The following is a 14953-nucleotide window of genomic DNA, read 5'->3' on the forward strand; positions in this document are numbered from 1 at the left end:
AAATCTCGTTACATGAATTGCTAATTGAAATTCTTAATTTGAAATGAAAATTTTCAAATAACTTTAAGTACCTTTGTTGGATTTTGTTTACAATTGATGATGGATTATTGAATAGGATGACACAATCTACAAATAATATTAATTATGTACAATATGTATTTTCTTTTTAATGATAAAACTAAATTTGAAATGAAATGAACTTGTTTAATTAGCATTTTAGACTTTAACAAAATACTTGATTGCTGTGGTAAATTGGATAAGGTTGCTCTTTTTGCTGAATAATTTTTACCTTTTGCAAAATGCAAATCTTAATCTGGTGCTCAATTGGCAGATGAGGAAAATTTACATTCTAAATAAAAACAGTTGATTAGGTAATTAACAAGGATTTTTATTATTCTCAAATTTTCTTTTGAAAAAGATAATCTCAGGTAATTATTTTCTTGTTTTTTATTTTTTATGGCAAAATTTTACAATTATTACAGAATATGAACTAAATTACCTAGAGAGACTCGCCATGAAGCTTCCCCCGTTTGTGCTTTTTAAGCTTTGGAGTAGATGGCTGATCTCTGGTTAGGTTTAATCTGGAAAAATTTAATTTTGGTTTAATTTTTGAATAATTTTGATTTTTTTTTTTTTCAGTTTTAAACAAATAAATAAATAAATAAAGAATAAACAAATTGATAAATATTACAATTAATTGGAGATGGCGAGGTAGGGCGTTACACGTCCACTTGGCTGTGGTCTCAGGTTTGCCCCTAAATTAAATGGGTTTAATAGTTTGTACGTCCGCACGCTATGGGATAAATTTTTTTTTAAATGCTATTTATTACCTATGGGCTGCAAATTACAAAACAGCCTCCATTAATAAATATAAATGGTCATTCAATCTTTTGTTTATTCTACAATAGACAAAAATGCCTATTTTCTTGAAAGGTTTCGTGATTTTGTACATTTATAAAAATTCCCTTTTTATGACCACAAAACATCTAGGGTTACGATTCACTTTGTCCGTTTGTCCCACCATGATTTTTTGTGCACCGCTACTTTCGGATGTTGTCATCTTAATATGATTTAGGTTTGTTATACTCAGCTAGTCAGGACAGAACTATTAAAGTATGGGGTGGTGATGATGGGGTTATGATTAGGTAAGTATTTTTTTAAAAGCGAAGCTTTTCTATAATTAGGTTCGGTCCGTACGTCCGTAACGGATAGCTTTTTTCGTTAATTTAGACATGTTAGAATTTCAAACTTTCGGAGTTCTGATTCCTATTACAATAAGGTACAATATTATAAGCGAAGCATCTTTCTAATCAAGTCCTAAAAATGTCAATATGTCCTTAAACAGTCATCCGTATTTAAGAAGTTTTGCTACCAATTTACGTACAATTTTGTCAAAACTTATATATTTATAATTTGTATATTCAGTTTTGACACTCTACAACAGTTAATGTTCGTCTGTCATACCGTTTCAGAGCTTCGCTTTTATGGATGATGTCATCCTTATTTTATTTATCTTTATATTGGTTCCGCTACATTTAACTATTTAATTTACTTTCAAATAAGGATGACAACATAAATGAAGCAAAGCAACAAGTAGATTTAGATTAGGTATACCAGAAAGTATGTAACACGGGCGTTCAAGCTTTTTATTTTGAGGGGGGTTAAAATGGAGGTTTTCTTAGGTTTGAGTGAACTTATCCAATACATTTTCAAAATTTTGAGGAGGTTAAACTCCTCTTTACACCCACCCTCTGTCATAAGTACTTCCATTTTTGATAAAAAATCTTTCGAAGCTGATTAGTTACATTGATTTTATTTAGGACTTTGCAAGGCCACGGTCATTGGGTGAATGTGCTCGCCTTGAATACAGATTATGTTATGAGAACGGGGGCTTTTGATCCTAAGGTAACATTATCAACATAACAGTGTTCACTTATGAATTTTGTATGAGTTGCAAAAAGAAATTCCCCTCCAACGTAATTGTAAATGTTTAGTAGGCTTATGTTAAGTAATCCTATATAAGTTTATTTTTTAACAGGTTATTTTAATGTTTAAAAATGCAATTAATTTACATAGGTTTCAAGCAACCAAATCTTGTTCTATAAAGCTTATCTATCGTTATTTTAACTGTCCACTTCTCTTTAGTTACATAATACTCAGGGATTTTGAGGGATAAGACAATGGTCAATAAATTGATGCAAATCCCCTTTCTGTGGTGTGGATTAATATTATTGTGGAAAGTTTGGACACTTCCAGTTTGTACTAACCAATCAAGATATGAAGGTAGCCAACGAATAAAAAAACGTTATTTAAAAACTTTGGGGACTAGTGTAATAAACAGCCTATTTTCTCTTCTCTCTCTGGAAGCAACAAGTTAAGAGGTAACATAATACTTAATGTTTTGCAGGATGCCAAAATCGTACCTGACGAATGTAAAGAATCTGGCCCCAGATTAAGAGAACTGGCGGAGAAACGTTATAAGTCTGTCATTGACATTGTTGGTGAAGAATTATTAGGTAAGCATTGTATTATGTTTGCAGGGGCCGTGATTCAGCAAATTAATTTCATTTGAAATTGCTCAAAATTTGGATAGTGACCTGAAGGGATAAGATAAGATAATGGTCGATATTTTTATTCATATTCCTTATGATGATCATCAAAATTACACCTTTTGTAGCTTAAAATCTTTCGTTGAAAAGTATGGGAACTACTATTTGTAATTAACCAATCCAGATTTAATGAAAATACTTAGTTTTTTAGCCAACGAATGAGAAAACGGGTTTATAAAACTGATAATTCACAGTCCAATTTCATCTTTCTCCCTGGATTAATTCCTCATCTTTAAAAACTATCCTCTTCTTAACCTAACCTATTATTATAGTATCTGGGAGTGATGACTTCACAATGTTTATGTGGAAGCCACAGAAGGAGAAGAAATCCATCGCTAGAATGACCGGCCATCAACAGCTGGTCAATGATGTCAAGTTTAGTCCGGATGCAAGGTTTGTGTTTGTGCTGTCTACCAGGGATCTAAAGGGATTAGACAATAGCCGATAAACTTGTATAAATACCCAAAGTGTGATACACAAAATTATAACTTCTCTAGGTTACAATTTGTGGTTGAAACGTTTAGACACTCTACTAAATGAACTTTCAATATAAGTCCACGTATATTCTACATCCATTATAAAGTTACGTGATAATATTGTAAGATAGTATTATTTTTAGGTTAGTTGCCTCTGCTAGCTTTGACAAGAGTATTAGAATCTGGTGTGGTAAAACTGGAAAGTTTATTGCCGTTCTGAGAGGCCATGTGAGGGTAAGGATGGGTTTATTTATATCAATCTAAGAAAGTCGTATTTTTTCATTTTTTAGATCGGATTTTATATATATATTTCATCATACCTATCAATTTAAAAGTTTGCTTTTCCGAAAAAGTTGTGACTTCTACAATACACAGAAATTAAGCTAATATTTACATTTTAGTCGGTGTATCAGTTAGCCTGGTCAGCTGACAGCCGGCTGTTGGTGAGCGGGTCATCTGACTCCACACTGAAGCTCTGGTCCATGGACACTAAGAAGTTGCACACTGATCTGCCCGGCCATGGTGATGAGGTTAGCTTAATACTTTTATTTAAATGTTGTGTTAAGAGTAATTTTGCAGCTTATACCAACAACGAAATCAATTCGGATAATAATCAAGGAACCTATACGTGATTTTCAGCTGTCGTTGACGACCTTTTGTTAAATACCCCTAAATCCCTGCTAATTGGATAATATCTAGGGAGGGTATATTACAACACGAAACACCTCGCTACCGTCATTGTAATCAACATATTAGACATACTGAAATAATAATATAAAGCTTATATTTAAGTCAAACCAAAACCTCAGCATAATGACTCTGCAAATACAAGAGATATAAAACATACAAAGAATAATGATCATGGTTTTATTGTGCATGACAGTTTATAGGATCATTAAATAAACAACAATATAAATTCATAATAAATATTAACATGTGATAAAACATAAGCTGGAGGTTGCAGTGATGGGACACTTATAAAGCAGGACAGCCACGAACCTGTAAACATAAAATGTTCAATACCTTTTTATCTGCCCCCCCCCCCCCCCCCAAATATTATTTAAGATTTATTTCGCATGTTGGCTATACCTTATTCCTGAAACAGTTAACCTAATATTTTTTTTGTGTAATGTGAAAATGTCTATTTTATTTTAGGTTTACACAGTGGATTGGAGCCCCGACGGTCAAAAGGTTGTCAGCGGATCAAAGGATAAACTTCTTAGATTATGGAGATATTAAAACAAAAATCCACCAAATTTTTTTTACCAAAGGCTGTGAGGGAAATATAAATTTTCTAATTTTTTTTCAGATTAAGAATAAAGTATAAAATGGGAGAGGAAACGGAACCGAGTCTTATTTATGGCTTAGAATTGCAGGTTTTAATTTTATTTTAAGAAAGGAAAATTAAATTTTATATATTTCGCGCGTTTTCTGATTAATTTAAGTTAACATTGCAGAATCACTTAATTAAAAGATAATTGATTAATACAATAATGCTTTTATTTTATTTTTAGGGACGTTCCTTAGCTTCAATAAGTGCAGACACTGAAAACATTTCATTTCTTGTGGGAACACAATCTTTAAAATCTGATAATTTTGTTTATATAGGTACGTACATTTTTATGCCTTGTTAAAACGAATATTCACGTTTTACACTTTTTTAGTGATTTCCTAAGTCAAACTTAATACTTGCAAAATATCCTATTAGAATTCTCAAAAAGGTTCATTATAATTTGTTTATTATTAACTGAAGTTATTAATATTGCTAGATCTATTACAATTTAGTTCTTCGCTTTATACCGTTTCAATGTGGACGTTTATGAAAACTAAGCTTTTGTTTTCCAGCTAACAGTTTACAAAGTTATATTATGACCTATTGACTAGGTACCTACGCCATTCTGCATTTTATATCAACATTATAGGTGATTTTGAAATTTCTAAAGTTTGATTTAATTAACTAAACATAGATGTAATGTGAATTGTTTATTTGTTTGTTATTTTAGTCACATTGGACGAGGATACGGGACAGCTTCATAAAGTAAGTACTTTCTCACCCGACATTAAACTACAATAACAATTTGGTACACAGTTTTCTTAGCAGCAGAAAATTGCTATTTATCGTCAACCTTATACGAAAGATTATTTTGATTAGATAAGAACATTGATTATGCTATTTAGTGCATTCACAGATATCTTTAAATTCAAAGACTATGAAAATTTATATTATTAGCACATCTACTCTACAAAAGCGCCTGTCTGTACGTCCGAATAACATGCGAAAATTTTCTATTTTAAAAAATCTTGACATTGACTGCTTTGTTTTTAATGAGTTTCCTAATGCATATGTCATATTTAGGGATTTATTAACAAAATCTGCTAAATATTTATAAGATTGTCATGCTATTTATCTTACCTACCTAATTATTTTACCTTTTTATAAGTATCTAAAAATTTGTTAGTTTGTTATTATTGTACTACTTATCACCATAATTATCCTTGTTATTTCAGAGAATCCTAAAATTTTCATCTGGAGAAGTCTGGAGCCTTGATCCTAATCCATCAGATCCTTCTCTGTTTCTTTCAACATATGGCGAAAAATCTCAGGTATAAGAATTGTTAGAATTAGTAAAAAGATTATTTTTTCTTCCATTGTCATTGATTGATTAGCCGTCAGAGCTACATCTTGTCAGTCTCGAATTTTTCTGTTCAGGTTATGCCCTCGTCAATAGATAAAAAGTATGCCGCCTGTTTAGGTTGGGTCCAAAAGGGATAAAATGTTGAGGTTGGTCGGGTTATTTGGGCATTGTCATTTGTTCATATGGTTGTTGTGTATACCTAAGTTGAACACCATAGGCTGTTTATTAAACTAGTCCTCAAAGTTTTATAACGTTTTCTTATTCGTTGGCTTATCAACTTTTGGGTTCTTTATTAAATTTTGATTGGTTCGTTCATTAAGTTCAGTGTCCAAACTTTTCAACCACTAATTTTAATCTACAGAAGGCTTTATTTTATCTTTAAACATTTATCTTTTGTTTTATAGGATTCTTGGAGAAAGAAAGCAGCAGTGTTTAAAATACCTGAAAGTAAGGTTAGTTTTTATCCACAGAAAAAATAAAAATTATGTAAATATGTAGGACGTAGGTATATTAAATCTCATTTAAAAAGATAATTATAATAAATTAAATATTTTTGTATGTTTGACAACTTTTAATTAAGAATAATAGTTCGAATGACGAAGGGAACTTGGAATCTGTTGACCTCAAGGTGGATTTACAACAGGTATTGAAACATTTTGAAATTTTTTTTTTATAAAGTTAAAGATAAAAATAAAGAGTAGGTACTAAAACATACTAAAACTAGAAAAATATGTGAGAGGTATAAAAAAAATAAGTAAAATAAAGAGTAATGAACACATTTTTCCCCCTTACTTGTTGAAGAAAACAGGGGGGGGGGGGGGAGGCAGGAATGAACTATTTTGCAGCAGGGGAAAAAATTAATGTTTGTCAAAATTAGCAAAGTAAACAGACCTCTTGTACTTATGCCCATAATTTATAATATACAAAATTACTACAGGTATCCGGTACAGGAGAGGTAGTTGGTGCCTGGTATCAGCCAAATCAGGCCTCCAGAATATCATTAATAGCTGGAGATACCATAACATTGCTAGATCTTCAAGAATCGGGCCCTTCAAAGGTAAGCTGAAAAATAATAAAAGATTTAGTTTTAATAACATATGAAATAAGTTTTAAGGATTTTAGATAAACACAAATAATTCTTTGTTCATCACATTTATTTATTGAATTACTAGTGATACGCCTTTAGGGGCATATTTGAAGAGGGAGAAGGGGTAGTTTTGTCCAGGGTCGATTTCTCTTAGATGGGTGGAGGTTCCCTTCCACAAAATTGTTATAAACCTTCTCTGGACTTTTAAGAAGCTTCACCACAAAGAAAAACCATAAATGTCCAGCGGGATCAATTGCAACACAACACACAGATTCACAAACAAATATTCTGTCATTTGTATAAGGATTGGTAAAAATTGAAGCAACCCTTCTATACAATAATGTTTGTAAAGGTTTGGTCCGTCCAACACAGTGTGAGAGGGCAGACAAAGATAGAAACTGGAGCTTGGAATCCTCATAGGCATTGTCATCAGGTACAAAAAAAACTATTTGACATATTTTTCCCATAAGAAACATATTTTATGAAAAGAAAGGTAGGGGTAATTTGGCGTATTTCTTTAAAGTGCCTAGTTGAGTGCTAATGAAATACTAGTTTTGAAATAAATTGAAAATAATATTTCATAATTTAGATGAGTAGTGTATCCGGTAGTCAGGTTGTTACCTGGGATTCCAGGACTATAGAGACATATATTAATATATTATATTATAGATGAGTAGTGTATCCGGTAGTCAGGTTGTTACCTGGGATTCTAGGACAGGTGACAAAGCTTGGTCTCTCAATGTAGCTTCAGGTAGGCTTTTCATAATTGTATTTATTTTTTGCTGTTAGTGGTAGTTCTTCTTTCTTAAATTTCACATATCTCATCTTTTCTGCTAAAAGTAATGAATGCCTAATAATTTACAGTGGTTCTATAAAATGGAAAGATATCTATATGTCGAATTAATAGAGTGCATGGTTACCTGATAGCCATTTTTGATTTTTCAAAGTTATTGGAATTGTACATCACATAAAGGGAAAGTTAGTTTTCTTAAATTTCAAAAAGCAAAAGTTTTCTTAAACACTAATCTTGTCCATCTAGGATCTACAATAAGAAGCCTGGATTACAATCCAAACAAGCAGTATTACCTGGCAACAGGCGGAGATGATGGAAGTTTAATGATCTGGGATTATAGAGCCCCAACAGGTATACAAAATATTTTTGTGGTGACTATAGTGTTCATTAGTATGAATACGGATTAGATTCTTCAATAGGGTTCGAAGGAGTGTTTTTATGAGCTCATATGTTATTCTAATATTATTTTTAAAAATCTCTAGACATTAAACGTATTAGATCTCTCTTTGCAATATGACTATTGACTAAACTAGCGGGTAGAATTATTAGGTATTCTTGTACGATACAAGATACGACTCTTTCATTGCACAATTTTGTCTTGAATTAATGTTACACCCCATCTGCACAATTGTGACATATGCCTGTCATAAAAAAAAAGAATCTAAATTTAGAACCTTTGGTGACCGTTCGCGAACATTCTCATTGGTTATGGTCTGTACGCTACAACTCATTTCATGATCAGCTGATTTTAACTGCTGGCTCGGATTGCCGCGTTCAATTACATTCACAGGTAGGTAATTATTTTTCGAGAATGGCTTCGAAATCGATTAATAACCGCTAAATTAAAACCAATTCTGAGCCACACTGAAAAACATTTATCGAATTGTATTATTGCAAGTTTCTACGAATATTTCAATGCCCACGGAAAGCTGTTTATGATACGTTGTGATAAATAACCATGTATTATAATATACTTTAATTTTACTAAAACAAACCAAACTTCACTTTCTAAAGTTTTCTATTTAGGCAATTTCCTTAAAAATTAGTTGTACTTTTTAAGCGTACAACAATTTGGCTAAAATATCTTTGTAAAAGTAATGTGTAAAGTGGAAGTAAATTACAAATTATCCTTGCTTCGTGTTTTTTTTGCATGCTTAGAGTGTGAAACTACGTTCAAACTGTATTATTAAAGGACTTTTTGATAGTGGCTGCTAACCTAGTTTAGTTGAAAAGTAGATGCGCTCCTTATGATCTCAGATTAAGTTTTCGCTGATTAAGTGATTCACTTTTTATAATTTTTAGGCCAGTTTATCAAGTGAGCCATTAAGACAAAGCTTAGAGGAAGATGATGTACAAGAGAAAATTTTAGACGATGGAATCATACAAACTTTCTATGATCATGAGGTGAGAGTGACACTGTCCTATAATATAGTGCATGCTACGCTTAGGTTGGGTTAGCACACCCTTTAAAATGCTGTTTCAATTTTTATAATTTCCTAAGAAACCCGTGTTAATTTGAAGAATGGTAAAAAGTTAGAGACACTAAATAAATGCAACAATAACCACATTTTCCTATGATTCAAATGAGAGTGCCTTTAATTGGGAAGGTTTTTTTGGGGGACACCTGCCATTATTGGCCAAAGAATTCTAGCATATCTCTTTTCTCCCTGTATGACTTTTTAAAAAAAAAATCTCAATTTTAAGGCCTTAATAAAATATATTATTTTTAGGATTCCGTTTACACAGCCGAGTGGAGTTCAGCCGACCCGTGGACATTTGCCAGCCTCAGTTATGACGGTCGTCTCGTTATTTCACATGTACCTAGAACTGTCAAATATAGAATTCTTAATATTGACTCTTAAAAAGTTAGATATCTTTTCAATTTCATATTGTATTTTTATCAAAAAAAAGATCTGGATCTTGAAAATAAAACGAAGTAGCGGGTTTCACAGTAGCTTTTCTCCTATTTCTTTTGGCTCTAACCCTGCGGGGCAATCGGTAACATTTACCTAACCTAACCTATGAAAAGCTACTGTTAAATAAGACGAAACCCGCTACTTTGTTTTCTTTCAATGATCCAAAGATTTCTTTAATTTTAAATATGATGTTAGTAAACTGTGATGTTAAATGTATGTCCATTTTATTCTAATATAACATGGTAGACAAATTAATTATTTTCAAATTTACTTTTACAAAGCTTTGATTTCTACCAAATATATTTGTCTGTCTTTTTTATATTTTTAAATCAGGAAGTCAGGGAAAGACAAACGACGATGAAATTAAATTAAATAAAAACATGATGTTATTTATGGAAGTAATATTGCTGTGATAACCAAATTTTGTAAATTATTGCATTTTAAGTTTTTATACCTATGAAATTTCATGTAAAGAATGTCTAAGAGGGAGGGTAAACCACCGGTAGATACGACAGCGTTGTATCGGGAGCTACAGACGCATAAAGACAAGGAGGATTTTGAGAAGGCTTTGAAGGTAAAATTATTAATAAGAATTTGGACGGTTTCTCGATCTTCTGAAATTGCGCTTTGTAATTTTGGAGGGGGAAGCTTGAAGGGGTAATTAATTCCAAATGTGTGACCACAGCAGGGGACCCTAACCCTACCCAGAACCTAATTTAACCTCGCCTAAAAATATTTTTTAGTAACGAACCTAATCTTTAATTTAAAATGTCCGGCTGTCTGTTCATCTGTTAGGTACAAAGTATAGGAAACGTAATTTTCTTAGCCACTATTTAAGATAGAAGGCTAAAACTTCTTGTCAACATTCCCATTATTATGGAGCATAATTAACTGTAAAATATCCATTGCTAATTGCTTTTTAGCAAGTTTTTTTTGGCTATTTTTATATTTTTCATTTGTATTCAGACGGCCAACAAAATCCTGAATGTGGATAAACAGGACGCCCTGGCCTTCCATTACAAGATTGTTTGTCTCATCCAGCTATCAAGATTCGATGATGTTCTTTCGCAGGTAAAAAAAAACTATTTCCTCTCAGGGTTGTCATATTGGGCATTTTTTTCGATAACGGGTCGCCCAATTGCCCAAAAAGGTTTTGGGCACCCTTTTGGGCAAATCTCGTAAAAAGCATATGAAAAGGTTATAAAATAGCCTAAAACCATACCGAGACTTATATCATCTCAGGACCTATAAAAGCTCCACTGGAATGGAGAACCATATCGGTTCAGCGGTTAGCGAAATCACTTTTTTAGATACAAAAAAAAGCTTCCTAATTTATATAATAGTTAATATCACCCAAAAAATAGGCCCGTTCCCCCCCTCTTTTTTTCAACCTTCCCCTTTTTTCACCCCCCAAAACGGGGGGTGCCCAAATCTGCCCAAAATGACCGATAAAGGGCGGCCCAAAACCGCCCGCCCAAAAGCGCCCGCCCGATTTGACAACCCTGTTTCCTCGAGATATTTTTTACCAGCGGAAAAGATGAAGGTTTAATAATTTGTTTAGTTTTGCTTCAAAATTTGATTAATGTTCTCTGGATAAGAACTGGTTCTCAGCCCTACTGAATATCTAGTATAGCATCGTATTTCAGAGAATTTTCCATGGATATTAAAATAAAAATCATACCAGTTTTATTGGCTCGGGACCTCGGCCTCTCAGGCCTAACAAAGCTTTTTAATTTAACAGGTTTTGCATTTAATATCCGCGAAAAGCTGTCCTTTATTTTAAACAATGTTTTCATGATATTTTCTTGCTTTAGATCAAACTCAACTATGAAAGCCATGATGTTGATTTATCATTCGAGATAGCTTATACTTACTATAGGTAAGTTTATTATTTGTTAGTTTTAACCTTAAAAATGTTTCAATTTATGCTTCAAAATAAACTATTTGCTAATCTTATGAAATATTATTAATATTAGCTAGGTTGGAATGAATTTAACCTTTTTAAGTCCTATGTTTTATGATCATTACCTTTGCTGCTTAAGAATGATAATCCTGGCTTTTAATTAATGATTGTTTAAGCTTTATGAAAAAACTATAGACAACTGAATCCTAACCATTTGAATACCCTCTTTATTTGTTGAAAGTTTTTTTTTCGCTTGTTGGCTATAAGTTATTCCTATCTTCGATGATATTTATTTAAAATTGCTTTTTCTAGGTTAAATAATTTGACCAAGAGTTTGGAAGTAATCGAAAGCGTTAAGAAGCCTGAGGTTAGTGTTACAATCTAGAATGCTTTTTACTAAATCTCTAAATAGTTTATTTTTGAGATAGATTGCATAAAATCTTAAAGCAGTTACATGCTGACTAAAAATAATGTTCTAAAGTAATATGTAAATCGTAGGTACCATTCCGTCAGTCTAACTAGCGTCACCTATATGACGGATCATTTCCCAAAAAGTGTGATGTAAATATAAAATAAGGGGTCGGGGGATTAGTTTTTTTCTATGCATAACTCTCCGCGGGAGGCCCTAATCATGCGCGTGGCTCAAATCGCGATGCATTAAACCCTTCTGGGCTACTTAATCCTTATAATAAAGTAACAGGATGTGTGTTTGTGTGTGTGTTTGTATGTTTGTACCGAAGGATCTCGCTAACCGCTGAACCGATCGGGTTATCCTTAACAGTGGAAGATTCTCATATGTCCAAGGAAAGTTTATAACTATTTTGGGGGAGGGTACCATAACCCTCCCTAGAGAAATAAATTTTTTTTTAAATTTCGCGATTTTAGAAAGAGAGTTCAACGAAAAATAAACGTCAAACGTAAAATAGCCATATTTTAGATTTAAAAAAAAACATTTAAAGTGCCACTAGAGGCCCCTAGGGGCGTAGCCGCTAGTACACAATATAGCCGTTACCCAACCTGACTGAGAGGAATAAACAGACAAAAGGAAAACTGCCCCCTCCATATTTTCCATTTTGTTTCAAAATGAGGGGAGCTTGGGGGTTTTGGCGCTCAACAAGCCACTTTGAGAGAATTGACTGTATTTTTTTTTACCCTAGTTGAAGCACCAGGAGCTGAAAGCGCAGATTCTGTACAAGCTTGAGGAATATGACAACTGCTACAGCCTCTACAGAAATATTGTCAAGAATTCTACGGATGATTTTGAGCTGGAGAGAAGGACTAACATTAGGTATAATTCAGTATTCTTATAACTTTTCACTGTTTTTATCTTTTTAAAAGCGAATCTATTCTATGATATGGGAAAGTCTGTCAGTAACGGTTAGCTCTTATGTTAATTTAGACATTAGACAACTTAAACTTTGCTTGATTATTCCCATAACAGTTAGGTACGATTTAGGAAGAGTAGCAACTCTATAATCTTTACCAGAAAGTCCGTACGTCCATATAAAACATGCCGATTTGTATCTTTTTGACAAAAATTTTATATATGATAGGTATAATTATCCTACTCATCTGAATCTTGGAATAATGATTCCTAGGATAATATAGTACAACGTTATAAGCAAAGCTTCTCTATAATCAAGTCTTACAAATGTAAGTATGTCCTTAAACATTAGCCTGTATTTTAGCAGTATTGCAATAAATTTACTTACAATTTTGTTCAAACTTTTTCATCCATATTCTGCTAATTAAGTTCAGAACTTGAAATTTATCATTTCCTAGCCGTGGCAGTATTTTTTTCTTCCATAAAGGCATAGGTTTCCATGAAAACTAATCTTATTTTGATATATTTTTACTTTAGTGCTGTGATCACACTAATGGGAGATGAGTCTAAGATAACAAAGGACGGGGCTGATGAGAGTTATGAACTCAGATATAACTGTGGTTGCAGTATGGCTGCTATAGGAGAATATACAGAGGTATCTATCTATCTTATTATCTATCTATCTATTAACCCAGATATAACTGTGGATGTGGTATGGCTGCTATAGGAGAATATACAGAGGTATCTATCTATCTTATTATCTATCTATCTATTAACCCAGATATAACTGTGGATGTGGTATGGCTGCTATAGGAGAATATACTGAGGTATCTATCTATCTTATTATCTATCTATTAACCCAGATATAACTCTGGATGTAGTATGGCTGCTATAGGAGAATATACTGAGGTATCTATCTATCTCTCTATTAACTCAGATATAACTCTGGATGTAGTATGGCTGCTATAGGAGAATATACTGAGGTATCTATCTATCTCTCTATGAACTCAGATATAACTCTGGATGTAGTATGGCTGCTATAGGAGAATATACTGAGGTATCTATCTATCTCTCTATTAACTCAGATATAACTCTGGATGTAGTATGGCTGCTATAGGAGAATATACTGAGGTATCTATCTATCTCTCTATGAACTCAGATATAACTCTGGATGTAGTATGGCTGCTATAGGAGAATATACTGAGGTATCTATCTATCTATGAACTCAGATATAACTCTGGATGTAGTATGGCTGCTATAGGAGAATATACTGAGGTATCTGTCTATCTTATTATCTATCTATCTATGAACTCAGATATAACTCTAGATGTAGTATGGCTGCTATAGGAGAATATACTGAGGTATCTGTCTATCTTATTATCTATCTATCTATGAACTCAGATATAACTGTGGTTGCAGTATGGTTGCTATAGGTGAATATACTGAGGTATCTATCTATCTTATTAATTATCTATCTATCTATGAACTCAGATATAACTGTGGATGTAGTATGGCTGCTACAGGAGAATATACTGAGGTATCTATCTTTCTATCTTATTTATCTATCTATCTATCTATGAACTCAGATATAACTGTGGTTGCAGTATGGCTGCTATAGGAGAATATACTGAGGTATCTATCTATCTTATTATCTATCTATCTATCTATCTATCTATCTATCTATGAACTCAGATATAACTGTGGTTGCAGTATGGCTGCTATAGGAGAATATACTGAGGTATCTATCTATCTTATTATCTATCTATCTATCTATCTATCTATCTATGAACTCAGATTTAATTATGGATGTAGTATGGCTGCTATAGGAGAATATACTGTGGTATCTATCTATCTTATTATCTATCTATCTTTGAACTCAGATATAACTCTAGATGTAGTATGGCTGCTATAGGAGAATATACTGAGGTATCTTACTATCTATCAATGAAGTCAGATATAACTGTGGATGTGGTATGGCTGCTATATGAAAATATACTGAAATGATTTTGTGTTTATCTATCTAATAACTCATTAATAAATGTGGGTGTTGCATACATGTAAGTCCTAAGATTTGATACTTGGTGCTTATAGCCAAAAAAAAAACTTTTAAAATGAATAGGTAGGTATAGAATTTCGGGAAATAAATATATGTTGTACAATGTACATTGATACTTTTTCACTTTGTTACAGGAATCTGTTTAAAAAATGA

At 32.6% G+C, this 14953-nt stretch overlaps 3 protein-coding genes and 1 long non-coding RNA gene across 5 annotated transcripts in view; 3 read left to right on the forward strand and 1 right to left on the reverse strand.

The window, feature by feature from the left end:
* LOC145326842 (uncharacterized) overlaps positions 1–583 on the reverse strand; it is a 659-nt gene extending 76 nt beyond the window's left edge. The window contains exons 1-3 of the long non-coding RNA XR_013881988.1: positions 500–583; positions 290–349; positions 72–126 (exon numbers count right to left, since the gene is read on the reverse strand). This is a non-coding gene — a long non-coding RNA (uncharacterized LOC145326842). The remainder of the gene's footprint in view (positions 1–71; positions 127–289; positions 350–499) is intronic.
* LOC145326837 (notchless protein homolog 1-like) overlaps positions 1–4395 on the forward strand; it is a 21022-nt gene extending 16627 nt beyond the window's left edge. Inside the window, exons 10-16 of the mRNA XM_080170275.1 lie at positions 1076–1145; positions 1821–1905; positions 2408–2516; positions 2882–3002; positions 3229–3319; positions 3487–3615; positions 4241–4395. Of these exons, the coding sequence (XP_080026401.1) occupies positions 1076–1145; positions 1821–1905; positions 2408–2516; positions 2882–3002; positions 3229–3319; positions 3487–3615; positions 4241–4324 (689 nt within the window). The 3' untranslated portion in view covers positions 4325–4395. The remainder of the gene's footprint in view (positions 1–1075; positions 1146–1820; positions 1906–2407; positions 2517–2881; positions 3003–3228; positions 3320–3486; positions 3616–4240) is intronic.
* LOC145326838 (EARP and GARP complex-interacting protein 1) lies at positions 4324–9993 on the forward strand. Its single transcript, XM_080170276.1, has 13 exons — positions 4324–4461; positions 4600–4693; positions 5089–5123; positions 5594–5689; positions 6126–6173; positions 6302–6364; positions 6659–6778; positions 7161–7241; positions 7478–7559; positions 7848–7952; positions 8273–8391; positions 8904–9005; positions 9332–9993. The coding sequence occupies exons 1-13, from the start codon at positions 4414–4416 to the stop codon at positions 9461–9463; spliced, it is 1125 nt and encodes a 374-aa protein (XP_080026402.1). The 5' UTR covers positions 4324–4413; the 3' UTR covers positions 9464–9993.
* Srp72 (signal recognition particle 72) overlaps positions 9934–14953 on the forward strand; it is a 12834-nt gene continuing 7814 nt past the window's right edge. For both annotated transcript variants that reach the window (XM_080170274.1, XM_080170273.1), the window contains exons 1-6: positions 9934–10091; positions 10484–10588; positions 11332–11396; positions 11733–11787; positions 12578–12708; positions 13282–13399. In XM_080170274.1, coding sequence (XP_080026400.1) covers positions 9993–10091; positions 10484–10588; positions 11332–11396; positions 11733–11787; positions 12578–12708; positions 13282–13399 — 573 coding nt within the window. In that variant the 5' untranslated portion in view covers positions 9934–9992. The remainder of the gene's footprint in view (positions 10092–10483; positions 10589–11331; positions 11397–11732; positions 11788–12577; positions 12709–13281; positions 13400–14953) is intronic.

This window comes from Acartia tonsa, chromosome 8 (genome assembly GCF_053477335.1).
Source record: "Acartia tonsa isolate MP-2025a chromosome 8, ASM5347733v1, whole genome shotgun sequence".
NCBI classification, from domain to species: domain Eukaryota; kingdom Metazoa; phylum Arthropoda; class Copepoda; order Calanoida; family Acartiidae; genus Acartia; species Acartia tonsa.